General features: G+C 60.6%; 1 protein-coding gene across 4 annotated transcripts in view; it reads right to left on the minus strand.

Moving 5' to 3' along the window:
- Nucleotides 1–26,889, minus strand: part of RBM19 (RNA binding motif protein 19) — a 106,742-nt gene that overhangs the window by 42,140 nt on the left and 37,713 nt on the right. For all 4 annotated transcript variants that reach the window (XM_081288512.1, XM_081288511.1, XM_081288513.1 and 1 more), the window contains exon 21: nucleotides 25,561–25,677. In XM_081288512.1, coding sequence (XP_081144638.1) covers nucleotides 25,561–25,677 — 117 coding nt within the window. The remainder of the gene's footprint in view (nucleotides 1–25,560; nucleotides 25,678–26,889) is intronic.

Raw genomic sequence — 26,889 nt, forward strand, 5'->3', positions numbered from 1 at the left:
AGGAAGAAGATAGATGGCCATTCTGGCAGGCATGCACAACATGCAAAGGAGACAGGTCTTGGTGTGGGTGGCTTTTGCAGGAGTCTGGTTCTGACCCTGAGGGGCGAGTCCTGGCAGCACAAAAAGCCCCAGAGTCTGCAGGCAACCCAGCTGCTGCCACCCCTTGGAGGCTCAGTTTCAATCACCTGTGAGAGGGGAATTGTCACCTCACTGCGCCCAGCCTCTGTCCCCTGTCAGGAGTCATGTTAGTGGGCACTGTTGTGACTGATGCCCTTAACCCTGGAAAGGTCCTGGTGCCGAGCAAGTGACACCTCCCAGGTCCTTCTGCTGGGCACAGGTGACCTCTCCTGGTGACCTCCAGGGGAGGAGCTGAGATAGAAGAGGGACACGGCTCAAGAGGGCCAATGCAGCGACGTGACTTCTGGCCTGCTGCAGAGGGGACAGCTCTCCATCTCACGCACATGTCCTATGACTAGCAGGAACTGTCTCCAGGAGGCACGCCGTGGCCCGACTCAGGGCTGAGCCAGGTCTGGGAACAGCTCCAGCTCCCTTGCTCTCCCCGGGGCAGACGGAGACCCCTGGGGCGCCCTCTCTTGTTGGTTCACCTCCGTGGCTTGAGTCAGTGAGACCCACGCTGTCCCCCGCACCGCCCATCTTCGGGTGCCTCCAGCAGGGCTGATCCCATCACAAGAAATTAAAGCGGATGGTTCAGGCTAATGGGGCCGTTGCAAGAACGTGGCCGGCAGAGGTGGCCATTCAGAACCACCCCAGCGCCCTTTGGTGTTGTTACCTACCACAAGTGTCTGGGAGGAGGAAGGACAGAGATGACAAGGAAAGGTGAGAAAACTCGGCCCCTTTCTTGTTAGCTTAACCAGCTCAGGGCCTCATCGTGGCAGACGGGCCACTTCCTGGCACCTCCAGGACAATCCCAGGGACCACGAAAGACTGAGATGTCACCAGCTGTGGCTACAACTGTCTCCACTGTGCTTCCCGCTGCTTGGCCCGTCCCCTGTCTCTGCTGCCCCTGGGAGAACCTCTGAGGGCTGAGTCCCTGGGCCCAAGGCTGCTCCACACCCCCCACACCCCCCACACCCGAAGGCCCCGACACTCGTTAGGCTGTCCTGGGGGCTGCTGCCATGAAGTGGGTCCCAGGAACGTGGAACCATGTGATGGGTGGCAGGAGAAATGGGGTGAGCTCCCCCCAGAACAGCAGGTGGCTGCACAGAGACCGTCCAGTTTGGCCCAAACAGCAGGGCGCCTGCCTCCGGCCCCCACATCTCAGCCTGAGCCAGGATCCCGGGAGGCTGGATCAGGACGGCCACACTGCCTCCGGGGATCGGCAAACTCTGCTGGGCTCCCACTCTCTGCCTGGCACAAAGACAAAGGGCCCTTCCATTTCTCCTCTTTGGGATCCATTTCAATGCACAAAACTTGAACGTGGACCTCACGCCACTGTGGTACCACGCTGCTCCCCGTGGGCCTTACCCCTGAACTAGGCACGGCCCGTCCTGACTCCAGCTAAGGGCATGGGTCTTCCCAACCAGGGAGTCCAGCTGGCCTGTAGATGAGTGAGGAGGATGGGAAGGGAAGCAGCCAGAGCTACAGAGGCCGAGAGCACTCTGGGAAGCATACAGAGTGTTGTAGAGTTTCTTTTTTTGGTACCAGGGTTGAACCCTGGGGCCCTCCACCACTGAGCCAAGCCCCAGCCCTTTGGAGGTTTATTTAGAAACAGGGTCTCACTGAGCTGCTAGGGCCTCGATACGTGCTGAGGCTGGCTTTGAACTTGTGATCCTCCTGCCCCAGCCTCCCGAGACACTGGGATCACAGGCGTGCATTGCAGGGATCTTGAAGGACACGTGTGGGCAGGCAGAGTCCCCGTCACTGACACCACCTTGCACTTCCTCTTCAGGAGGAAGGCACCTGGGAGCCCAGGGAGCCCTGACAGCAGCACGCACCTGCTGAGGTGCTGTCCTCTCTGCAGCACAGCAAGCGACACCCCAGCATCCAGACCAGTCTGCAGGGCTTCCCAGAACCCAGGGGGCAGGCCGTGGAGCAAGGCAGTCACACTGTCATCTCATGAGCTCCCACTGCCTGCCCATGTGTGGCCATTGCCACCCCTGGGAGCAAAGTAACCCGGAAGGACAGAAAGGGTGACCCCGCACCAAGTCCCACACCAACTTCTGCCTGTCCCTTGCAGGGAAGCCCTGACCCTGCCCACCCCAGGCGAAAGCCCAGTTCCTGGTCCCTGAGGCGGGTCAACGTGGCAGGCGGTGGAAAGATTTAAGAAGGGGTGACCGGCAGCCACCAGGAGACCGAGGCACACGCTTTTCCATAAAGAGTGGGACTGCAGAGAGTTCTGGCTTTGCAACTGCTCAGCGCTGCCACCGCAGCAGGACAGTGGCCAGAGGCACTATGTACATGAATGGACATGGCTGTGTGCCAATAAAACTCCATTTATAAAAACAGGTGATCGGCACATAAGCTGGAGACTGCTGACCACTAAATTAGACCAAAAAAAAAAAAAAAGAAAAGTAACCCCAAAACACGATATGAAGGTACCTGGGAAAGCCCGGCAGCCCAGGGACATTGGTCCAGGGACAGGCAGGGGCCACCTCAACATTCTGACAACGCGCCTGTCCTGCAGCCTGGCCGGGTGTCTCTCCACAGGCAGGAAGGGCACTGAGCACTCTAGGGGGATTTCCACTGAACGGTTGCTGTTGTCAGTGGGGACTGAGGCCTAGCAGCAGAAGTGACAAGCACTCATGGGGGAATGTGTCCTTCAGTGGTGGGAGACGAGACACGGTGGGGACAGCAGGGCTGCCTGTGCCAGAGCCAGGGCCACACCCCTGCCCCAGGCTGGGAGACTGGCACTGAGGAGCGCAGGCAGAGGTCAACCCCTCAGGCAGCCACCTGCACAGGACATGCTCTACGCTGTCCTCTCTGCTTCTCCCTTGATGCCCCCGCCCTGTGCTCTACTGCGTGTTGTCCTATCACCCACAGTCCATCTCCCGTGGGCTACTGCAGGGCCAGTGCCCAAAACAGAGCCTGGCACGCAGCAGGTGCGGTGACAACACCTGTCAGCATGGATGGACAGAGTGACCGAAGGCTGCTGGTCTTTCCTGGTCCCTCAGGCCCAGGTCCTCAAGGCCAGAGATGGGCGTGGGGCGCAGGGAGGGGGCGCTGTGCCTGGGGCACGCTGCGCTGGGTGTGCTGTCTCCTGCCTCCGTGGGGCCCAGAGCCTCCTGGGGAGGCACCAAGGGGTCTCTTCCAAGGTCGGGACTGGAGAAGTCCCTGGCTCCCTACTTTGTGCCAGTGAGCAAGTCACTGCTTTCTGCCCTTGAACTCGCGCCTTGGTCTGGTGGGAGCTGCCGGCCACTGGGAACTGCCAGGCAAGCGGCGGCGGAGGTGGGAGAGGAGAGGAGGACACACGGAGGCAGCCTCTGAGGAGCTGGCTCCTGCCAACGGCTGCCGTTAGGAGAGCATGCAGCCCCCCAGGCCCTGGATGTCCCCACCTTCACCATGCGGGTCTCAGGTGGCCACCTGGCTCTGCTCACGGCTGGGAAAGGCTCACGGCCTCCGGATCTTGGTGGGAAGTCCCAGGACAGGGGTGGCCGCTTTTCCAGTCCCCTGGGGTGCAGCCTGGGGGCTGTCTCAGGTGCCTGGGAGGCTGCGACCCTCGAGCTTCCAGAGAGCCAGCCTGCTGCTGAGCAGGCAGTCAGGGAAGGCCTGGAGGCCCTCCTGGGGGCTCTCCGGGCGGTGCGCAATGTGATTCATGCTGCTGAGCCTGCCAACGTGGTGGGCGTAGGGCAGCCCTCCCCGGTGGGGACAAATGTTATTTTTGAAAGTCTGGGAAGGAAAACAACAATAAAACAAGCAGGGCTGGGGATGGCTGGCCAGGCCTAAGGTGCGCAGAGAGGTGGAGATGGATTTGTGGGGTGGGCCATTTGTTTGGGGCCAAACCAACGCAGGACTGAATTCAATGACCCCAGAGGAAAACGGGGTCTGGGGCTGCACGGTCAGCAGAGCAGAGAGCAAAGGGCTCTTCCACCCGGCCTGTGGCAGTCTGGGTCGTGGGACAGAGGAGTGGGGCCCTGGGACCCCAGGGGCTGGAGAAGGAGGTGAGAGCACCCCCTGGACGGCCAGGGTGGCCATGGCTACACAGGTGGGGTCTCGTTTTTGACAGAAAACCCACTTGGGGCCAGGTAGGGCTTGGGGTATGGAGACCAAGGTACCGAGGTGGAGCGCAGGGAAGGTCAGCAGCGAGCGGGGTCCCTCATGGCCCTGGTGGGGCTCGAGCACCCTGGACAGAAGCTCTGGCCCAGATGTGGTGCCTGGGACCTCCATGGGAGGCACTGCTCTGGCAGTGGGGCCCAGCCTGACACCTACTGGCTGGGCACACACTGGGCCAGTGGCCTACAGGAGGGACAGCCAGCCACCTTGTCTCGCTTGGCCTTGGCCTGCCCGTCTGAAAGGAGGACCGTGGTGTCCACGCTCTGGATGTGCTCAGCACAACTGGCCCAGAGGGAGCACGGGCAGGCGCGTGGGCCACTGAAGGGGGTGGGGCGGGGACCCACGTGGCAGGGGGCGGCATCTCCTGGGCTCTGCCTGGCCCAGCTCCTCTGCCCACATGGTCAGCACCACGGTGGCGACTACCATCTCACACAAAGAGGAATGAGAAGGAGCTCTCAGAGCAGGGTTGGCAAACCGAGGCCAAGTTGTCCCACTCAGCATGCCAGGCACATAAAATTTTACAAAGGCCTCTTTCTGTCTGTGGCTGCTCTGGGTGGTGGTGGCAGAGCATCTGGGACAGAGGCCATGTGGCCACGAAGCGGAGCATTCTTTCCTGGCCTTGCAGAAACCATGCCCACCCCATCCTAGCTCATCTTCTTGCTGCCCGCTCCCACTGGACCCCGGGGCAATGCACTGACCCCGCCCGCCTGCCCAACACCCTGTGTCCTGATCCTGCTCGTGGAACCCTGGAACCCAGGTGGCCTCGGCTCCTCACTCCTGAGCGGTCACCTTCCCCTAATCGGGTACTTAGGGGGCACTGGGGAGAGGTGGGCACTTAGGGAGGCCCACAGAGAGCCTCGCCAGGCCCCTCGGCCTCACCCTCCCAGGGTGTCATGTACCTGGGGGTCAAGGAGGCTCCTGAGGCTGTAAAAGCCACCAATGGTGACCGCGGTGCTGTTCTGGACGGAGCCAGCCTAGGAGGGGGTGCTGTCCAGCTCAGGCACCGCCTAGGAGAGAGGGCCACCAGGAGGGGCGCCTGCCGGGATGGCCAGCTGCGCTGCTGCAGGAGGGCGGGCAGAACGTCCCTTTCCTGTTCAGCGAAGCCACTCTCAGTTTAGCAAACACATAATAAAACTGACTTAAAAAAAACGGGAAGGAATGACCCCTCTGGTCCCTGTGCGGTGAGGTCCAGGGTCACCATGTCACTGGGCTGAGACTCACCTCGGCTCTCACGACAGATGCGCGAGGCAGGCACAAGTGTGCCTGAGGTCAGGACTGGAGATGGCAGAGCCAGCGTCCCAACAGTCTGTCTGATCCTGACCTCAGTCCTCCACCACCAGGAGGGTCGAGGTGCCCCCACGTCACCCAGGAGGAGACAAAGCACCCCAGGCCGGAAGCCAACAGGGCCGTGCGCCCGGGAGGGCTGAGCGGGGATCTGGACCCAGGTCTGTCTGGTTTGAGCCTCTGGCCTCCCAGGACGCAGGTCACCAGCTCTGGTCCAGCTGGGTCCTGGGCACGCCTGGCCAGCACTCACAGAAACAGCTTTTCCAGAACCCTCTGCTTCTCCTTCCACGGGGGAGATTACAAGTCCGCTTCTCAAACTGGCCTCTACGAGGCGGAAGGAGGGGCAGGCTCCCGGGAGGCTGGGAGGTTCCCCTGGAGGCCCGGGCGTCTCAGATGGGACCTGGAGGAGGGAAGGGTCCGGGCCATGGTGCATCCTGAACAGGACGCGGGCTTGGGGGAACTCAGGAGAGCCACCGAGGAGCATGGCCAGGTCAAGCAGGGGTGCCCCTGGGAGCGAGCAGTGCAGAGGGAGTGGTTCACTTTGGCTCCCATGTTGGGAGGCTTCAGTCGGAGGCTTCTGGGTGACACACGTGGTGGACAAAGCCACTCATCCCACAGGGAGGCAAATGAGAGGCAGGGTGCCATGGCGCCCTTGGAGGGCACACACCCTGGTGGCTTCCACCGCCCGAGGCCCTACCACTCAGGGTTTTCACCACCTCCTCACCGGGCGCCATGGCTTGGGGACCTCTCCTGTAACACAGGGGTCCTTGGGGCCTCTTCAGATCCATACCATGACACTCATTTTCCCTGCCCACCTACTAGGTGCCAGGCATGGTGCTGGGGATGTGACGATGTAAAGGACAGACAGGTCACCACTCTCAATGGAACACGCAGCCTCGTGTCTTTGTTGGGAACTGAGGTTTTTACAAGAGGTATGTGTACAAAGGGCCAAGAAACCCAGCTTCCCAAGTTCACTGCCCACGGGCGACCAGTTCTGAGAACATCTGCATACCAGGGCGGAGCAGGGCAGCACACAGAGGATGTGCCACGGAGACGGGACTCTCCCTGACAGGGACAGGTGATAAATGCAGGTGGGGGGAGAACCTCTGGCAACCCTGGGATGAACTGGAGGAGCCAGCGGGACTCCCGGCTTTAATACAGAGCCACCAACACATAGCGTGTCCACACACCCCGCACAAGCGTGCACACACAAGAACCTCCCCCCCCATGCTCTGCACACATGCGCACACACCTTCACACACATGAACCCTCTCCCAGGACTGTCTGCTAACAGGGTCTGGTTCTCAACAAAGGGCGGCTCTGTCTCGTCCCCAGCTCCATCCCCCAGGACACCTGGCAATGTCTGCAGACGTTTCTGGTCATCACGACTGGGTAAGAGATGCAGGTGGCATTCAGGGGACACAGGAAGACACACTTGTCTGGGGCCGCAACACAGCTTCTTTCAGTATTCTCTGCAATTTTTCTTTGTTTTTTTAGTTTTTTCAGAAACATTCACCACCCGATGCCCCTGCCCCAACTCTGCCACCTGAACTAGTGACAGACCTGGGCAGGTCTGGACAGGCACAGAGTCCTCACAGGACTTAAAATAACAAGGGCCCATCAAGCGCTGAGCGGGGGCCTTTCTGCCCCAGCACCGACAGCCCCGCCCACCTCGGGCCTTGCCACAGCGGCTCACGGGGTCGGCACATTCGACACTGCTGCCCCAGACCCTCCTTTGTCTTGTGTCAAGCATGGACACTGCGTTCGTTCCTCTGGTGGAGGCCCCATCAGATTGGGCTCGGTCACCAGCAATCCAGGTGAGGAACCCCAGGGGGTCCCTCTGTCCCTGCACTCAGTGTCGTCCCCCTGAGCCCACAGCATGTGCCTACCACATACCGAGCACCGTCTGGGGAGGAGGGATGGCAGAGGAGCCCTGCAGGCCCACAGGGGACACTGGGCCTCAGACTCTTCATCAGCCCGGGGGGTGAGAGCAGGAGGACACTTCCCCGCAGGGGAGGCTCACGGTGCCTTTTCAGTGGTGGCCTCACCGAGGGGGGGGCATCTGGAGAGACCAAAAAGGCTGGGGAGGGGGACACAAGTGTATCTGCATGGAAGAGATGGTTCCAGGCACAAAGAGGTGACAACTCAGGGGCACATGGCCAGGAGGCCAGGAGGCTGGGGTGTCCTCTGACATGGGTAGAGAGGGACGAGCATCACCAGGGCCACAAATCCCAAGGCCAGAGGTGACTGGCATGGAAACACGCAGGGCTCAGGGCAGGACGCCTGCTTTCCTCGGGAACCCCGTTCTGTGCTTGGACGGGACGGGTTGGGGCGCACGTGCAGAGCTCATGCGGTGGACAAGGCCCAGCCCACCTTGGCACAACTGCGGGGAGAGGGCATTCACATTTTAATGGCTGGAGAATCCCCAAATCAGCATTTTGTGACACAAGAAGATGACATCGCTGAAGGCATAGAGGGCTGGAGCTGCCCGGCCGCTTGCTCGCCCACCGTCTTCTATTCTGAGTGCAGAGCATGGAGCTGGGCAGCCTGACACTGCCACCCACCACTCAGAGCCTCGCCACCTGCCCTCCGCGGAGGAGCGTCCCACCCTGGGCTGCGACGTGTCTGCGTGGGTCAGCGGGGCACTGAGCGCCTAAGAAACGCCAACACCCAGGGGTTCTGATTGGGCTGGTCTGGTGGCACCGGAGCCCAAATTTTTACAAGTCCCTGAGGCCACCTTGATGCCCAGCCAGGCTCCGAGAGGCGGGGGCTGGAGGGGCGTACAGGAGGAACTGTGCTGAGACTCGGGGCTTCACTGTCAGGCTGGAGGCCTGCTGTAAGACCCGACCGTGACAGAAGACTGGGTTTGCAACCATGTTATGTCCCCAGCGTGTTCAGTGACACGACAAGCAGCGCCCACCGCATCAGTCCAAGGACATCCGCCTCCGCTCTGTAACCCCAGATGTCAGCCGACACCCAGCCAGGCCTGGAGCCTCGATCTACCAAGTCCCCGACCCCATGACAGCTAAGCCCACGGAAGGTGACCCCAGCTTTTCACTACACGCGAGGGTTTGACTTCTTCCAGGTACGACACCATCACAACTTCCTCATGCCGACACCTTCCCTGGTCAGACCTCCTTTACTTGCACCCGAGGCATGTGTGGAACAGCAGGATGGGCATCGGGCCCCACAACAGATAAGGAAACCCGGGCTCCCGGGGAATCAGCCACCAACAGGGACGTCACCTCTGTAAGCTTTTCTTCTCCGTCTCTTAAGTGGAGGTAAACTTCTACCTGGGGGGACTGTCACTTACACATAAAAAGGGATGCCTGGGAACTTGGCCTGGCATTTAAAACACAGTCTCCCCGGAAGAAAAAATAAATAAAGGTGGCAGGTCTTACAGGGTGGCACTGCCCGGGGGGGACCTGTGGGGCCAGTTTTGGTTGTTGCAATGACCAGGAGTACTCCTGGGTTTACTGGGTAGCAGCCGCTCCTCCCAGATGCCCTAGATGGCCCATGCCATCGGCACCCAACTCGGAACCTTGGAGCCTCAAAGCTCGCTGCTGTCCCCTCCACTGACAAAGCCCCTTCACACAGACTCGAGCGCCAACCTCAGCTGTCCTGCATGTCGAAGGACATTCAGCAGCACCCGGGCTCCTGCCTAGAAGCCAGTATCCACCCCTCAAACCATGACAACCCCAATTGTCACCACATGTCCCCTGACAAGTGGCCCGGTTGACTGTGTCCCCCTTCAGCTCTCTGGTACTGACAGGAAGGAAGACCAGGCCCAGCCCTCCCAGGCAGAGGGGCTTCAGACGGCTGGGGGACGAAGCTGCTGCCGGGGACCTTCTGGGTGGAAACAAGAGCGACACATGGTCTCCTCGTGCCGTGCCGACATTCTCCGGCTGTGTGTGCGTGGCAGAGCACCCCCACGGGCCCTCAGTGGAGGCAGAGTGTGCCCCCATCACCAGGCAGCTGCCTTCTAGTGTCGCTGAAAGTTTTTTTTCATACTTAAAAACAGAATGAAAGCAAACAAACAACGAATTTTAAGCCTCTTAGGTGAAAGGCAGCGATTCCCAATGCCCCACAGGCCCCTGCCTGGACGCACAGCGGCACCGTGTCTGGCAAAACGCACAGGGACGATTTATGTTACGGATAGAGAAGAATCTTCAGGGAAGGAGGGAGCAAGTGTGTCCTTCTGCACTTCAGTTAAGAAGGGGGGGAGAGGAAGAAAGGGAATGAGAGAAATGGAGGGAGGGAGGGAGGGAGAGGGAGAGAGAGGGGCATCGCTGATAGGAGCGCCCCTCTCCTGCATCCTGCTTCCCTGGCCTGAGGACCTGCTCCAGCATCCCAGCTCCTTCGCCATCGCACAGCTCCTGCCCTGGGGGCAGCAGCCAGGCAGCTGGGAGCCCTGAGCGGTCACCTCACTAATTCAATAAATGAACTCTGACAAGCCTAAACGGTTGTTTGGATGGATCCTCTCTCCTCCCACCTCCCCAGCTGCCCGAAACCTCAAATAAAATAAATTAAATAAAACACAAGACACAATCCCAGTCTTTTCCGGCTGCCTTCTCAAGCTGGAGTCAGAAAAATGCTAATGACACGGGGCTGGGCGGCCTGAGCTGTTTCTTTCCCTCCCGCCTCCTCCCCCTGGCGGCAGGCTGGCCTGGCCATTATTCCTCTGGCTGCCATAGGTGTCTTCAGCCAATCGGAGGCGATGGCAGCCGCTTGCACCTTGCTGACAGCTGCTGTCAAAACACTCTCACAAGCGGCAGCTCGATAATAACTCGAAAATGAGATACAAATGAGTGGCTCCTCCTGAGTGGCCGCGCCGTCCTGCAGCCCTCTGGCTCTGGGTGCGGCGGGGACCTCGGGGATGCGCACAGAGGCTGCAGCAACCCTGGGGACACGGGGTTGAAAACCCACAGACCAACTGGCCAGATGCGACTACTCTGCCAGGAAGATGCCATGTCCCTTGGAGGGGATGCCGGGACTTGGGGGCTGGTCTGAGGTCATCCCTCAAGGGATGTGGCCACCCCAGGATGCAGCTGCTGAGATAAACCTTTGCCAGGAAACAGCCGTGGGGGCCCCTGAGAGCCAGCGTGGGAGGCCCTGCCCAGGACACCCTGGCCCCACCTGCCCCTCCCACTGCCCACTGCTGGCTGTTTCCTGTCAAGCCAACTCTTTTCCAGAGTCTTGGGCTGTTTCTCCCCCAGGGAGGTCCACACTAGCACACCGTGTTCCCAAAGGCACAAAGCAGCCCCGGGAGCACTGAGCCAGCACAGCAGTACTCCTCTGCGGTTCCGGGATGGAGAGGGCTGGGCTGGAGGCGACGGGGACTCAGGCTCAACGTCATGGCTGGGCCAGGAGTGTCCGCTGGAGAGGGAGGGAGGGCACAGTATCCTGCAAACAGCAATGCGCACTCCACACGTGCACACAGTGCCCATCCAGGTTAAGGGACACTAAAAAAATCCACTGGTACTTTTCTCCTCTGATACGCAGATGGCTCAGGGCTGGAGGTGCTGCTGAGCCAAGGTGGTGGCTCAGGCCGGGGTGGAAAGCCACAAAGGGATGTCATGCACATTTCAGGCCACAGAGCGCAATCATCCCAGGCTCCTGGGGCTACATCTCTTCAAAGGCCTCCCTCTTCCTCCCCCCTGGCCTCCCTGCAGGGAGCCTTGGCCCCTCCATCTCTAGGTTGGGTCAACATTTGGCTTACCTGGTTTGCGTGTGACAATGTGCATGCTGACTGACTGGGCCTGTGTCACTGAGTCTACTTTACACAGTGAGGTCCCCTAAAGGACGCTGCAGGCCAGAGCCCCTTGCAGCCTGCAGCCATGGGAGCGGTCAGCTGCGTGGAGACCCCCCGCTCCTGAGCCAGGGCAGGAATGCAGAGTGCAGCCTGGCATAGGCTGAGCTCTCACCTCACCAGCGAGGAAACCCCCGAGACCTCCAGTGAGTCACCTCCCTCTCCCAGCTCTGTCTACCATCTGTGAGGTGGTGACACTATCCCTGTCCCCCAAGGGAAGCAGGTGGGTGGGAAGCGGGTGCTGCGCCTGCTGGGGCTGGGAGCGGCGTGGGTCCTTGTTCACCTTCCCAAACTCTCCAGCATGAGACTAGTTCCAAGAGCAGCAGAAAGGGTTCTAAAGAGCAAAACTGACTTGCTAACAGGGAGAGACTCGGGGCTCTGCCGTGAGCCAGAGAGCCCTGGAATGACAGAAAGTGATGGGCCAAGTCCCGCCAGCGCGGTCCTGTCCATCCTGGATGCCTATAAAGGGCCGGCTTGGAGCTGGAGGCTGGGCTGCAGGCCTGGGCAGAGGACACCAGGCGTGGAGCAGGGCTGAGAGCCAGCCGCTGGGTCTGAGTCTGCACCACAGAGTTCAGGACACTCGCCCGCCCTGGCCACCATGCTCAGGTGACACACAGCTGTCCTGCCGGGAAGAAATGCTCTCCTTCTGGTGCGCACGCACATCCTTGCTGGGGGGCAGCTGCTAGAGGAGCAGTACAGGGCAGGCGAAGGGGCCCACGTGGGCCACCACTGGGGAGCGCTCCCCACTGGCCTCATTCCCCCAGGTGTGCTCACCTGGTGGGCACCTCCACCACCCCAGTTCCTGTCCTGTCCCCTCTGCTGGATGAAAGCCTCTTCTCTCCTGTCTGCACTGTCCAGTACAGGGGGCCTCTGACCCGTTATGCCTCACCTGGAGTTTCTCAGCCCAGCCGTTCCCTGCATGTGAAAAAGGTGGCCACGTCTTACTCAAGGACAAAACTCTAGAAGCAGGTGACATTTCAGAGCATATGGGCGGCTCAAAGGGGCTTGATCTGTGCTGAGGGCAGCCCTTGCCTTGTGGCCTTGGCTATGGGTCAGGGTAGCTGGTCCCCCAAGGTTCAGGGGCTGGGTGCTTGATAAGGTCACAGTACTGAAAGGTTGGGACTGTGAGGAGGGACTGAGTGCAGGTGACCAGGTCACAACCACCCTGGGGAAGGACGGAGGCAGGTCTGTGGGGCGGGGGTCTTGGGAGCAGATCACTGTCCTGGAGAGCAGGTTGACGCGAGAGGGAGCCTGGCTCCTCCCCGCACTCTTGCGTCCTCTCACATGTGTGTGCCTCCTGACAGTGCCCTCTCCACCCTCTGCCACGCTGGGACGTAGCCAGATGGCTCTTGCCAGCATGCTGGCTGGCACCATGCTATTTGGGCCCTGTAGCCACCAGAATCATGAGCCACATAAACCTCTTTACTTTATCAAGTTCTCCAGCCTCGGGTATTTTGTTATAGCAATACACAGAGCAGTAGAGAGACTCTTTAAATTCAAACTAAATTAAAACTCAGTTCCTCAGGCATAGTTGACACATTTCAAATGCTCACGAGGCATAAGGGGCCAGTGGCCCTCTGTACTGGACAGTGCAGACAGGGCCTCTCTCTAGTCACAGAGTTCTCAAGGGGCTGCTTGGTACACATAGCAGAACCAGAGCACGGGGGAAGTCAGCTCAGCCTTGATGATTGGCACTGGGAATCCCACCTGCACCCAACCTGGAGCCCCCACCCTTCTCATGCCCCCTCTTCCACCACCAGACAGACAGACAGACAGACGTACACATGCAGATACGTGTGTCTTCAGCTTCCTACGTGACCCTGTCCACGGCTCTCCATGTTCACACCTGCATGTCCACGGGGGTATGTGGAGAGAGGGAGAAAGCAGAGTGCGAGAACCTGTGTGGGCCAGGAGCATGGCAGGGCTTCAGTACAGGGCGCAGTCACGATCGGGTTGAGCTAAAGTGCTGTTTCTGCAGCTCGGCCGCACAAGGTGGGTTCCAGAGCCCGCACCTGCTGCTCCTGCCGGATGGAGCATTCCCAAGGTGGCCCAGGCGGCAGAAGGAGACGGGGAATCCAAACAGCCAGATGGTGGGCTTGGCCCACCGCCTCCGTGGAATGGGCTTCGCAGCTCACCCAGTGCAAGGAAGGCCAGGGGCCTCCAGGAGACGGGCCAACCACGCGCAGCGCTAAGGGGCCGGGGGTGTCATGGTGGGGCCTGTCTGCCTCACAGGCTTAGGCCACTCAGGCTGTGGCCCCTGCAGGGGAGGAGCCGCACCCCGCCCTGGCCCTCAGGCACGTGTGAGCATTTCAGCAAGTCACAGAACAGCCTGCGGCCTCCTGTCAGGGAGGTCCCCCACACCCCAGAGGCACCTGCAGGAAGGCTGCCGGAAATCCGACTTCTGACATGTTGGAGATGCTTTTACAAGAGAAGGGAGGTGAAGGGCGGGTGGGAGGAACAGCAGGAACCTGGCCGCCAACCAGGACGGGGACCCGGCAGCAGCACGGATGTCCTCCCCTGTTCACGGAGCGCTGATGTGCGTCCAGTGCTAGGCCGAGGCCCCATGCCTGCTCCGTGCGTGGAGGTACTCTCGGCATCAGGGCAGCCTCCCGTGGAATCCCTCAGCCAGAGGAACACCAGCGGTGTGTGGCAGTCACAGCACGTGGAGAGATGTGGCTGTTTCCAGCATCTGAAGCGCCTGCTGCTTGACCGTCTGGTTCTCTGCACCCAAGGTGCCGGGGCACTGAGTTTGAGAACCACAGAAACAGCTAATGGCGAACCACTTAATTTTTACTCTCTTTTTTTTTCATTTTTTTTTTTTTTATGACCTTATTGCATCCTGCAAGCACTTACTGGGGGCGCCGCTTTAGATGCAGACACTGAGAGTCAGTGTTTCAAGACTTGTCTGCCCGTGACAGCTGCAGGAGGCAAGATTCAAAACCACTGATCTGACGAACTCCCAGGGCCGCCGTGTTTGGTCATGTGGGTTGATCACTGCACAATTCCGGAGGCTGCCACTCCCACAGATGACAGCACGGAATCACCAGCTAACAGCTGGTGTTTGATTTAGCACAAAGCCTGCAGCTTTAACAGCTCCTCTCTCCAGTGAGCAACCTCTTCCTTCGACTCCTGTGATTGCACTACCAGAGCCCCTGGCCACATCCCATTGCAGGCAAACAGACTTGACAGGACATGCTAAAGAGCGCCAGAAGCTTCGTTTAACCTTCGTGGCCAACGAGCAATTTGACCAATTCCAATAGGTGAACTGCATCAGGACCGGCAGCGTTTCAACCACAAGTGGGCTTGGTGGCAAAAAAGATCTACAGGTCTAAGTGGACCTGACAAGCATCTTGGACCCAGAATCTGGACTAAGGTAGAGCCAGCCTAATAGCACAGCTTCTCTAATTAGGGCCTGCTGCCTCTCAGACACATTGGCGCACTTTGATGACATGTGTGTGAAGGTCATGGTGGGTGGGGCTGGGGATTTGCTATTTATGGTAGGTCAATTTAAAGTTCTCCATGTTTCTTTACACAGTCCACTTTTTAACATGCATACACGTGCGTGTGTTAAGACCACATTGTGAGATTTCAGTGTCTCTGTTGGGCTTGGGGAGGAGGGGGACGTCCCAGCACCCTGGGCTTCAGGGCCCCTGCCACTGTGAAGACAGAGCAGCGCTGGGAACGCGCGAGCCCGGCCGAGTCACAGGCACGCTGACCTGGAGAGCATGGTGGGCCAGCCAAGCACATGGAGCCTGTCTTAAGGGGGATCAGCTCGCAACCAGATCAACCAGACGGTGGACAACGGAGCACCTTACCCCCAATCCCAAAGGTAGTCGCTGCCCACTCCCAGGAGCTGCCAAGCGCTGACTTGTATTTTAAGGGATCAAGATGGTCGTGTGGAGCCGGCAATGGGCCAAGACTGAGAAGAGAGGCGCCCTGGCCAGAAAGCCTCCGGCCGGTGTCACTGCCTCCCCCAGGGCTCGCTTCCCCACGCACAGCCCCCTGTTGGTGTCACCCATGAAAAGCCCCTACCAGAGGATGGACCTGGACCTGAGGCCACATTCCCGATACCACAGCCCACACCCCGAGTTGAGCTTCTGCAGAACAACATCATCTGTCACGCTAAAATAATGCTGTTAATTTGAATTTTATTGATTTTAAATTCTGTTTATATTTTACTTGAAAATGTGTTTTGCGATTATAGTCCTCAAAGAACCAAGAGCTCAGGCTGCCAGTGGACTCCGAGTTCCACATTTGTCCATGGGTGAGTAACGCCATGACAAGAATATTGACACTGTCACCGTGGGGCGGACCCCCGACGGTCCTTTCCTTTAAAGGGCTCTTTCCACACTGCTCGCTGAGCTGGCCGTGGCCACAGGAGGTGCCCCAGCTCGAGTGGAGCTCCCTCCCGGAGGGACAGGGAAGCAAGGTGACTCTCCTGGGGGCACCCGGCCTCACTGAGGGGTGGCAAGGCTCAGCCCTGGTGCCTTCTAGAAGCGGGAGCAGCAAGCTGTGCTCTGCCACCTCGGACCTCACGGTAGCCAGACTCGGCCGCTCACCTCACCACACCACAGTCCCCAGGGAGGACTAAGTGGCGCCGACCACCTGCCCGGCCCTTGGAGTCTTGTCGAGGTGAGCTGCACCCCGCGCCCACCAAGATGGCCCCTTCCCTTCCTGGAGTCTCTCCTGCTCCTGTGACCCTGAGCTGGCCCAGCCACCGTGTTAGAGATGCTCAGTGAGCCCGACTCAGCGAGGAGTTCCTCTGTGGGTAAGAGGCCGAGGGTGGAGATCGCCTTGCCCTGGGAACCTCGAAGATGTGGGGGAGACCACGCTACTGCCACAGAGACCTCTGCCCGCTGTCCTGAGCGCCGCTGCCTTCCAGCACCCAGGAGGTGGGGACAGGCCACAATGATCCACTTCAGCAACGAGCTGCCAGCAGCCGGACAAAGCAGAGGCCTTGTACTGGAATGGGGAGGGGGCAGGTGCGGAAGCCGCAGGAGCTGGAGCCGGAAAGAAGGGCAGGTACACATGCCGCCCCAGCCCTGGGGACTGCACATCACCCAGGGTGCCCTTCCGCTGTCTGAGCGTCTGCCGCCCACCTGGAATCAGTCTAGGCCTGGAGTCTAGGGAACGTCGGCTACACGGAGAGACGCTGCCAGTTCTCCAAGGGAGAAGGGGACCAATGGCTACCGTCCTTCTCCACTCCTGGGGTCCGTTACCTGTTTTTCCAGGAGGGGAGCCAGGTTCTGCACCGGCCCTGTTGTACGTGCCCCCGAAGTCAGTCTGCAGGAGGAAACAGCCTCACCGCAGGGAAACAACCATATTCCTAGGCCAATACTGGGGCTGCTCCCCTAGTCATGAAGACATCACTGACCAATCACAATGCCACTTCCTGTTGCAGTGGGAAAAGCCTCAGGATTCCCCAACACAGGATTCCAGGCAGCCACGAGTGGTCGGTTTATGCTGGTTTGGGAGGCAGAAGCTATCTGCCATGGCTGACCTAGCTCAACTCTTTCCTATTCACTCAATGAACAGGCCCAGAGAGGTCATATTACTGCCTGGGGACACACAGTGGAGGCAGGGCAGAGCTGGGCCAGAATTCTGCCTCCTGCCTCCCTTGGCTGGTGCACAAGTCACTGGGAAAATCACACTGGCTTCCTTCCAAGCCAACAGCCAGCGTTTGATGACTGAAGGACAAGGACGGCAAGAGAAATGGTGACTCGGGTATCCTCCCTCAACAAGCGGTGCTTGTCCTGGCTGGGCAGCAGGGACTGTGCCACCCCTGACCTTGGTGGGCAGGTCCGTAGGCAGAGGCAGGATCATTAAAAAGCAGCGCAAAGACCCTGAAATAGAGTCACTTGAGCCCCTCCATGGAAGGAGTGGTCACTCAGCGTGTCCCCAACTCCTCAGGGCTGTGTCCTGCATCCTAAATGGGTGTGTCCACCCTGTGACCCAGGCCAGGGTCTGGAGGGACGCGGAACAGACCTGTGGCAGACCTCTGGAGAGGCCTGGGAACAGCCACACGTACTGTCCTCACACTGAGCCCAGGCGGAGCTCGGTGTCCTGCCACTGCTCTGCTGCCCCAGGCCCACGCACACCCACCAGGTGACACCAGTTCCCGGGGGCAACTCGCTCACACTGAGGTCGGCCTGCTGCTTCCCCGCGTGGTGAGTCGGTATCCAGGTGACAACCTGTGCAGGCTGTTTTCGTGCCCACGTGTGCGGGCGGGGTGATCTGCCATGGCCTCAGTCCCCCGGCCGACTCTGGTGGCAGACGCATGTCCTCCTGACCTAGAGCTAAGCACCTGTGCTGCCCTGGGAGCCCAGAGTCCTCCCTTCCCAAACCCATGCAACGTGCTCCGTGGGGGCAGCGCCTGGCCCCTCACGTGGGGACGCCTCCTCAGCATCCCCTACAGACAGCTGTCCCCCGCTGCCCTGTCCTCCCTGCCCAGCAGCTCACCTGCAACCTTACAGTCTGGGACATTAACTTTTCTAATCTTCTTTTGGTGACAGTGGGAATCAACCCTGGGGCACGCTGCCACCAGGCTTCCTCCCCAGCCCTTTCCTACTTTTCTATTTTGAGTCGGGGTCTCGCCATGTTGCCCAGGATGGCCTCAAATTTGAGGTCTCCCTGCCTCAGCCTCTCAGGTCACTGAGACACGGCGTGCCCCAGGGCCCCCGGCCTGAAGCCTGTACTCTTGGGTGACCACAGACTTACAGGAGCTGTAGGGAGGAGACCCCTACCAGATTCCGGAGGGGATAAGACCACAGCACAACCGAACAATGGAAAGCGGCCAGCGCCCCCACAATCCCAAACCCCCAGTCCTGCCGGCGCCCTGCAGGGTGGCCCCTCAGACCACGACACTTTCCCACAATTTAGCCTGGAGCAGACGGAGGGCCCTCATCAACAGGTGTCTCCCTGCCCCGGCACCCACGGATCTGTCCATCTTCTCTCCAGTCACTTAGAGAGCCTTAGCCGAAGGACCCTCCAGCACGCCCCCGGCTGGGATGGGTCCTTCTACTCTGGGTGATTCTTGGGGAGGTCCCAGGCTGCCGTGGGGCGCAAGGGCTGGCGCCTCCCCAGCTGAGCAGCATCTGTGTCTTTAGCCGCACTCTTGACAAGTCACCTGGGTTGCTTCCGACTCTGGGCTGCTGTGGACACTGGGGGGGGGGGGGCGCATCCCTACTTCCTCTACGGGCACCATTACTCCTAAGGCAGGAGCCGCCCCTCGTACAGCCCATGCACACAGTGTGCCTGCGAGCTTCCAGAGTGCGTGGCCAGCACCACAGCCCACCACCTCCAAACCAACTCTGAACCCTCAGCTGTCTCCCAGTGTCATCTATCCAGCTCGGAGCACCACTGAGCCACGTCTGGGCTCCAGGACCTTTCTTTAAACAAGACCGTGCAGCTGGGTCTGTGTGGCTCTCGCTCACGGGCTTCCAGGCTTGACGAGCTGTCAGCGCCTCTTGGTTCCCGTGTATGGGTGGCCATGATCATTACCCACTTGTTGACTGGATGACATGCCCCTTGTCTCCATGGGCACGCCAGGGATCACTTATCTGGCGCCGACTCCGAGACAGCAATCCCAGGTCCTGCGGTTGGGCATGGTCACTCCCTTCCTGAATGGTTGTGCCAATTTCAATTCCCACCAGCACCATGCGAGGACCCAGCTCCGGCACGTCCCAGGCATGTTCCCATCCCCACTGACTTGTGTCCCAGACATTGCAGGGCAGGAATGTGCGTGTCACTCCCCAGTGCCAAGCTGGCTCCAGGCAGCTTCTGCTGAGTCAGCTGGGAAGCCCCCGGGACACCTTTGGCAGGGTGTCCAGCCCAGGTCCTCTCTACGGATGCCACCTGGTCAGTCCCTGTTCCCCCTGCATGAGGAGCTGGCCCCGGCATGGTGGCCAGGAGGGAGGTGAGGAGTGGGATTCTGCCCAGCTGTACTGCACAGCTGGCTAATGGGAACTGGGGCAGCCTGAACTCCCGGTCTCCTTCCAAATAAAAACATGCTGGGCATGGATTCGTCCCTCTGTCCTTAGAGGCACTGTGTGGCTGCCCTGCAATGTGCTTCCATTCCTGGTGGCCGTCCTGTCCTCAGACTGCTCTGGTCCTGCCGGCAGGAGGGGCGCTGTGGGCCGGCAGGGCTGAGCTCCCAGTAAGCAGCATCGTGGTCAGCATCGTGGCCTGGCTTTGGTAAGCTCTGTGTCCAGCTAAGCCTCAGGGGATGGCTGAAGACAGGCACGTTCAGGGGGCTGGACAGGTGCCACCTGGCACTTGGAATGGTGAGGACAGAGCCTTTCTCAGGGCTGAGGACTTGGGAGGCTACCTGACCCGTGGGCCCTGGGTCCCCAGGTTCCATGGGAGAGCACGTGGAATCCTGAGCACACACCCCAAGGGCCGCGGCAAGAGCAGGGCAGGGGCTGCGCACACAGGGCCTGTCACACAGGCAGGATGCGCCAGTGAGGACGAGGAGCATCGGCAGTGTTCCGGGGGACACGGCGGTTCTGGCCGAGGCGACCAGCAGCCCAGACACAGGCACATGGTGCAGAGTGCAGCCCTGGCACCGTAACCATGGCTGGTGCTGTCTGGGGTCTTACAATAGGAAGAGGGCGGATGTGGGGACAGGGACTGAGCAGCTCGTGTTCTGCTACGCTGACGCCTCCCTGGGGCTGTCCCATCCACTCGTGGCACATCACTCTGCTGGCTGTACAGAACACAGCATCACCCCGGTTCCTCTCCCCACCACAGCCTGGCTGAAGCCATCTGCAAATGTGCCCCCGAAGTGCCTGGCACTCCCGTACACAGATGCCACCAGCCACGGCCACAGTCAGCTCGGCCAGCGACTGAGGCTCTCAGGGACCGTCCTCCAGAGATCTCGCTGACCCGAGGGGTGAGGCTGAAGGATGGCGGGAAGTGCAAAGGGTCACCGATGCCGTGGCCACCGTGAGGATGATGCCAGGCGCCAGCTACTGCAGAGCCAGAACAGAGGCAGGATGCAGGCCCGCACCTGCAGCCACGTGACCCCCTCCTGCGGCCACATGACCCCCGCCACCGTCAGTGCTGCAGGGTAGGGAAGGTGACCTGGGAGAAAATGACGTTGGGCCGAGTGACTGCCACATGGAAAAGAATTGCCTCTGACCTCAGCTCTGCCACTCACCAGGATCCACTCAGGACAGACAGTGCAGCCACATGGAAAGGGCCTGGGGTCTGCAGTTGGGAGGAGGCCAGGGCTTCCCAACCAGGAGACGAAATGACAGTGACGACGTTAAAATGAAGAGCCTCCTTTCATCAAAGGACGCCTGGTAGCAGAAGCTGCCCACGGGACGGGAGACACGGCCTACGTCCCCAGGACTGGGACCGAGGACACGTAAATGAACCAGGAAAATGAACCAGAAAAGCGAACTCTAAAAACCGGGCGAAGGGCCTGCAAGCGTTCCACAGACCCGACGCAGGGTCCATGTGGCTCACGACGTCTGGAAACCTCGTGAGTCACTGGCCCTCACAGAGGCTGAGCCGAGAACCATGAGTGATAAAGCCGTGCCCCCCACGCCTGGGCCAGCCTGACCCTGCACCCCTAGGACTGCTCCCGTTCCCACACCTGCCTGGCGACGCCCGAGCCGAAGGTGCGACCAAGACCCGCACATGGGCCAGGCACACTTGCCCGTCATCTGTTCTCGCTCCGAAATAGCCAGAAACGTGAGAGGCCAAAATGCTAGCAAGAGACCACAGAGGAACCCCTGGAGCAGGGCCGAGGGCCCCTCAGACGAGTGATGACCCACTTATGAACCACACAGACGCAGGCAAGAAGCTGGAGATCAGCCACAGCAAAGCTGTTCCTGGGGACGGGGTGGGGCGGGCACGGAGACACGCAGCGTCAGGGTAGACACTGTCTACACCCATGCAGAACGCACACCGACTGGCGCCCGCACCTGCGCCCCCTGCAGCTGTGTCAGGTGTCAACACAGAGGGCCCAATCATGCCCGCCTCAGGACAGTGCTTCCCAAGAGAGACCACAGGTCTTGGGGACCCAATGCCCGGCCTCTGTGGGGCGCTGCATGACCCAAGAGCCCTGTGTTCTGTGGCTCCTCCCAGGAGGATGGGCAGCGAGAGGGGCCAGTTCAAGAGAAATCGAGGCTAAAGGACTTAGACATGGCGGACCAGACAGGGACGTCTGGACCAAACTTACTTTCTTATTTAGCCTTGTTAAGGGACTACAAGGGTACAGAAAAGCCCAGGTACCTGGGCTCCTGCTGTGGTCCTACAGTGACCAGCTGGTGACCGGGGATCCCAGAGTGCCCAGGCCTCAGCCTCCACATCTGTAAAATGACAGGGAAGAAGGACAGCAGCTGTCACCTGGCCCTTCCAATGCGGAACACTCTATAGCACCTACAACCCCACCGAGAATGCTGCCCCCTCCCAGATGCGCACAGCAAGCTGCTCCTCGGGGGCGGCCACCTGTAGCCAGGAGGCTCTGGCTCTGGGGCTGGCCTGCAGGCGGCAGCCCCGTGGCCCGGTCTCTGCCTCCTGCTCTAGGAACGCTCCCCCTCCCTCTTCAGACAGGAGACCAAGCCCTGAGAGCTGGAAACACTGCCCAGGGCAGAGGGAGCGGCCGGGGCTGGGAGCCACCATCCTTCCAGGACCACAGGCAGAGGTGACCAAGGGACCTAAGGAGCCTGGTGCAAGGCCAGGCCCTGGTTCAAAAATGGAGGATTCCATGACGGCCGGAGATAAACCCCAGCCACGGCCTGTGTGGCTGTGCGGTCACCTGCCCAGGGGCCAGCTGTGTCCCAGAACCTCCTTCCTAGAAGAGGGAGACCACTGCCTTCCAGAAACGAGGACTGAAAGCAAGGCCACCCTAAGGAAGGCCACTGACACAGGGGGATGAGGCCTCTAGGGACCTTTGCTGGTGCCAGGGCCTCGGCCAGAACCGTATCCAACAGCACTCCTAGCACACTGGGCTGCAGGGACGATGAACTAGAGCATGGGGACATGCCCTGCCCAGCCCCGAGGCCTCCCAAGTGCCCTCAGTCCTGGCCACCTCTGTCCAAGCATCGTCCCCACAAGTGCCCTGGTACGGAAGGCCATCATGTGAAACATGGGCAGAAGCGAGACCTGTCCAGCGAGTCCTTCAGCTTTGTGCACAGGGGCTGGTGCCCAAGGGCAGAGGCCCCAGAGCCTGCCCTGCACGGCCCCAACCCACACCCTCTCCGCTTGGGGGACTTTCAGGTGGAGACTAGGGAAGGGCACATGGCGGACCAGACAGTGACGTCAGGACCAAACCTCCTTTCTCATTTAGGAATCTGAAGTGACATAGGTCTCTGGGCACATGCTGGGGGGGTGAAGCCCCTTCTGCCCTGCCCCTGCTGTGGGGTAGAGTCTGCTCGAGCCACTGTGCGCTGGGGCCCTGCAGAGTCTGGGGCCCCAGCTGTGACCACAGTGCCTTTGAGTGGGTGGCAGGGGCAGCAGAACTGGGGACAGGTTCCCTAGAGCCTGGCCCAAGGCAGCTCGGGAGGCGACGAGGGCAGGATGTGACTAGGGAGGAAGGCAAGTGGGAAGGACTCGGTCCTGCCACCAAGGGCTCTGCCCTGGGTGACACTGTTGGCAGGTCCTCCCGCCTGCTGCTCCTGCCAGGTGCCTGATCTCATCTCAGCCTCTGAACAGCTCCCAGGAGGACGGCCACACAGTGAGGGAGGAGCAGGGTGACAGTCTGAGGAACCTGAGGACTGAGGGGGCAGGGCTCGGGCTCAGGAGCTGGTTTCCCTACTGGGAAATGGGGCTGAGGACAACCCGCAGGCTCTGATGACCACGGGACCCGAGGACAGAAACAGCCCAGTCCCCTAGCCTGGCCCAGCACGCAGGACCACCAGGTCGCCCCTGCACCATCGGGAACCACTGCGCCTGCGTCATGAGCTCTGCACGGTCTGAAGCCAGGAGAAACCGAGGCCCAGGAAGCCAGTGGCCGGGCAGGGGGTGGGGCCGCTCTGCCCAGCCTGCTCCACGGTGTGTGGACTCTGAGCTTCCCACAGCAGTCCCTGAGCCGCCCACAATGACTCCAAGGAAGTGAGGGTCCGCAGGGCCTCTGGCGCCCATCTGGGCATCACCAAGGCTGGACTACTCACGGGCGGGAGCACAGCGTGGTCAAGTGCAGAGGGCAGAGCCCTGGGGGGCCCAGCCGAGGCCTTTGGGGCCGGGAGCCTGCTGCGAGGGCTCCCCCCGAGTCTCCACAGGCTCTGGGCCATGGAGGGCCTGGGGCTGCCTGAAACAGTGGCACGTGGTCCCCACACGGCACCTGGTAAAAACCACACACTGGCGGAGGCACAGCGTCCCCACTCAGACCAACCAGGGGACGACAGGCCCTTCCAGACCCGGGAGGAAGACAAAGGGTGGCAGAGAGGAGCCTTCCCAGCCCGGCTCTGGGTCAGACCAGCTGAAACCCTCAGCCGTCGTGGTGGTGGGGTCCCAGGCAGGACTGCCCTCCTCCTCTCCAGTCTCCCTGCGGGTGTAGGGGACGGTGGCCGCTCCTCCCTCACAGGGCTGCATGTGGCACAGGGGGACAGATGCACAGAAGGCGCTGTGCACAGAAGGCGCTGGGCACAGAGACAATACCGAGAGCGTGCCACACGGGGGCTGGTGGTTCTTCCTACACCTGGGAGGGCAGCCTGCAGAACCAGCCTGACGCAGAGCACCAGACTGTCCCCTGGTCCTGAGGTCCTCCCCTGGCAGGTGACCTTTGCTGGCAGGTGGCTTTGTCTGAGATCTGGGGCTTTCCTGGAGGAGCCTCAGTCATTGAGTAGGCTCACAGCGACCCCTGCTGTCCGCCACTGAGAACTGTCTCAAACCACCAGCCAGTGCCACCCAGGAGGCCTGGAGAGGGAGCAGGGAGAGGGAAGGGCCTGGTTCCCAGGTCTGGGAAACTCCACCAGGACAAAGCAGGGAGGGGACCCTGTAATTAGGTTCAGGGGACACTAAGTCCTGGTCTCCTACAATAGGCGAGGAGCTTCAGATCAAAGAAATCCTTCCGCCCTCGGCCACCCGCCTTTGTTCCCCTGGATAAGTGTCACCTAGATGCACGATGGAGCCAAGAGGAACTGTGTTTCCCAGGGACATTATTTTCTGATCAACACATGCTGTTCTCAGCAGCCTGGGCTGATCTGGCGTGTCTTAAATTGGACTCTTTAAGCAGCAGAAGCGGTGGAGACACGCAGACGCACACGCCATGGCCCTCACCATACCCACGACCTCAAGCTCCTTCCACATGCAGGGAAATAACCCCCCAAGTCGTGACCCTATCCTGCCAGGCAGGGCACCAGGACCAAGGGAGACCCACTGCCCAGACCAGCTCCAGCCAGTGGAGCCTGGAGATGAAGGAGGGTGGGCGGGAGCAGGAGTGGATCCCCACCCACAGTGGGGCGCCCAGGGCAGTCACACAGGTCACTCCTTGTCTCCTCTTGCACATGGTCTGCCTTGCCAGATGCTAAAAGGTGATTCAAGGAACTTTGCTCTCCTATCTTCATGCAGAATGTGACCAACAGAGGCTGAAAGACGGAGGCCTGGGAGGGACACCCTCCATGGTCACCCTCATGGTGCAGACCCCAAGCGCTCATAGACCCCAGCCAAGTCTGGACGCAGGGTGTACAGTGGTCACTCTCGCAGATGGCTCTGCTCTGTGCAGCATGGAGCCAGCTGCTAGATCCCCATAAGACTGGACGGCCGGGTCCTCCTTCCAAATGCGACAGGACCTGGTCTGAAATTCAGACTCCAGTGTGGCATCAGTGTGGGCCACCACCGTCCTCTCAGCCCCCACCCACCTGGCTGCTGTCTCCTCCCCGCCTGGCTCTGTGCTAGCAGGAGGCAGGTGGTCTGCTGCCTTTTGGGTGGGCATCCTGTGCGGACCCACTGAGCCCAGGGATCCACTCCCGGCTAGACAGGAGGACGCCTTGAGAGCTCTGGTCAAGAGGCCGGTGTCTGGTGACCCAGCTCCGGGCAAAGCCTCAGCAGAGGTGCCTGGGGTCACCAGCGATGTTGACCTGCCTCCTGCAGCTGCTGGGAGCCAGGGGGCCACTGGCTTGCCCCCCTCCCACCTGAGGAAGGATGTTTTGACTTTTCCAAGGTCACAGGACATGAATCAAGGCAATCCAGAAGATGACCTCTGAACCTCACAGTGCTGGCTCGCGGGGACAGCCCAGCCGGCGGCCGCCCTGCTCAGCCGGCCACGACCCTCCTGCGGCGCCACTCACCTGAAGAGCTCGCGGATCTCCCTGCGGTCAGCCTGGAAGGGGATGTTCCGCACCAGGATCTTGGATGAGGTCTGCTTCCGGGGAAGCTGCTTCTTCCGGGCAGAGGTCAGGGCTGGCCTGGAGAGGAGGGGAGGGTACAGGTCACCTTGGCCAACCCTCCAGCTTTCTCCTGGGCCTCGCCCTGGGGAAGACGGCCACCATGTTGGAAGAACACTTGAGCCGTCCAGGGCAGAAGCCCCAGTGAGGGCCTGGGCCCCGTCCATGGTCCTGTGTGGACCACCTCAGAGGCCGAGTCCTGAGTGCTAGTGGGCCTTCCAGGGGCTGCGACCCAGGTGGCACCTACTGCAGCCCCAGCGGAGACCAGAGCCAGAATCCAGCGGGGCTGCCGAGCCCTGACTACAGAACCAGCTACTGCAGAAGCTGCAGGTCCCAGGGTCCGTCATGCAGCAAGGGATGACCAGTGCACTTCGCCATCCGCCATGCGTGGCAAATGACTCCAGGCCAGACACAGGACTTGGGGCACCTCCAAGGCAGGAGGTTCTAGCAGCAGTGTCCCCAGGATGCAAATCCCACAAGCAAAAGCCACGCAGGGCTGACAGCGTCTGGGGAACAGGGCTCAACACAGCTTAGAAAAGAAATGACTGTGAACATCGGCCAGGCCGCAGCAGCTGGCGAGGCTGCCTCAGGCTGGCCCTGGGGACGAGGCACTGGGAGGACAGCCACCTGGCTGGGTGCTCACAGGCAAGGCGCGTGTTGGAGGCACCACCTGGGGGTATCACGTTGTACTCTACAGGCCAAGTCCCCTACCCATGTAGCGGGTCCCTGGATAAGAACCTGAGGTCCTGGACTCCAGGTCTGGGCTCCCACGTCCCCCTCAGGAACCCTGTGAGCCTCTTGGGCCTGACCCAACCCTCCTCTAGCTAAGGAGGCCCAGCACAGGTGTCCACAATAAAGGACCAACTTGCTGGAAATCACCAAATAAATGCCTTCCCCAGCTCCAGACTGTTGGTGGCAGTAGGTTTTACACTGGAGGCAGGTGGGTGACACTGACACTGATGATAAAGGCACGTGCCCCCTCGTTAGGAGCCACAGAGCGCGCTGGCTCACTAGGACATATGCTCAGGACGCCCAGGAGCAGACCTCGCACTCCGGACACCTGGGTCGCTGGGCCAACCCGTCTGTCTCCACCTACCACCTGCTAAGGCCTCTCTGGCACCGTTGTCCAGCCCGAGGAAGGCCGCCCCAGAGCGCAGAAGGGCGAGGGCCACAGCCTCCAGAGAGGTTCGGCCCGCCTCCAGTGATGCGTAATCCCCAGGGTTCAAAGAAGGT

This window comes from Spermophilus citellus (genome assembly GCF_964194105.1).
Source record: "Spermophilus citellus genome assembly, chromosome: 3".
NCBI lineage: Eukaryota > Metazoa > Chordata > Mammalia > Rodentia > Sciuridae > Spermophilus > Spermophilus citellus.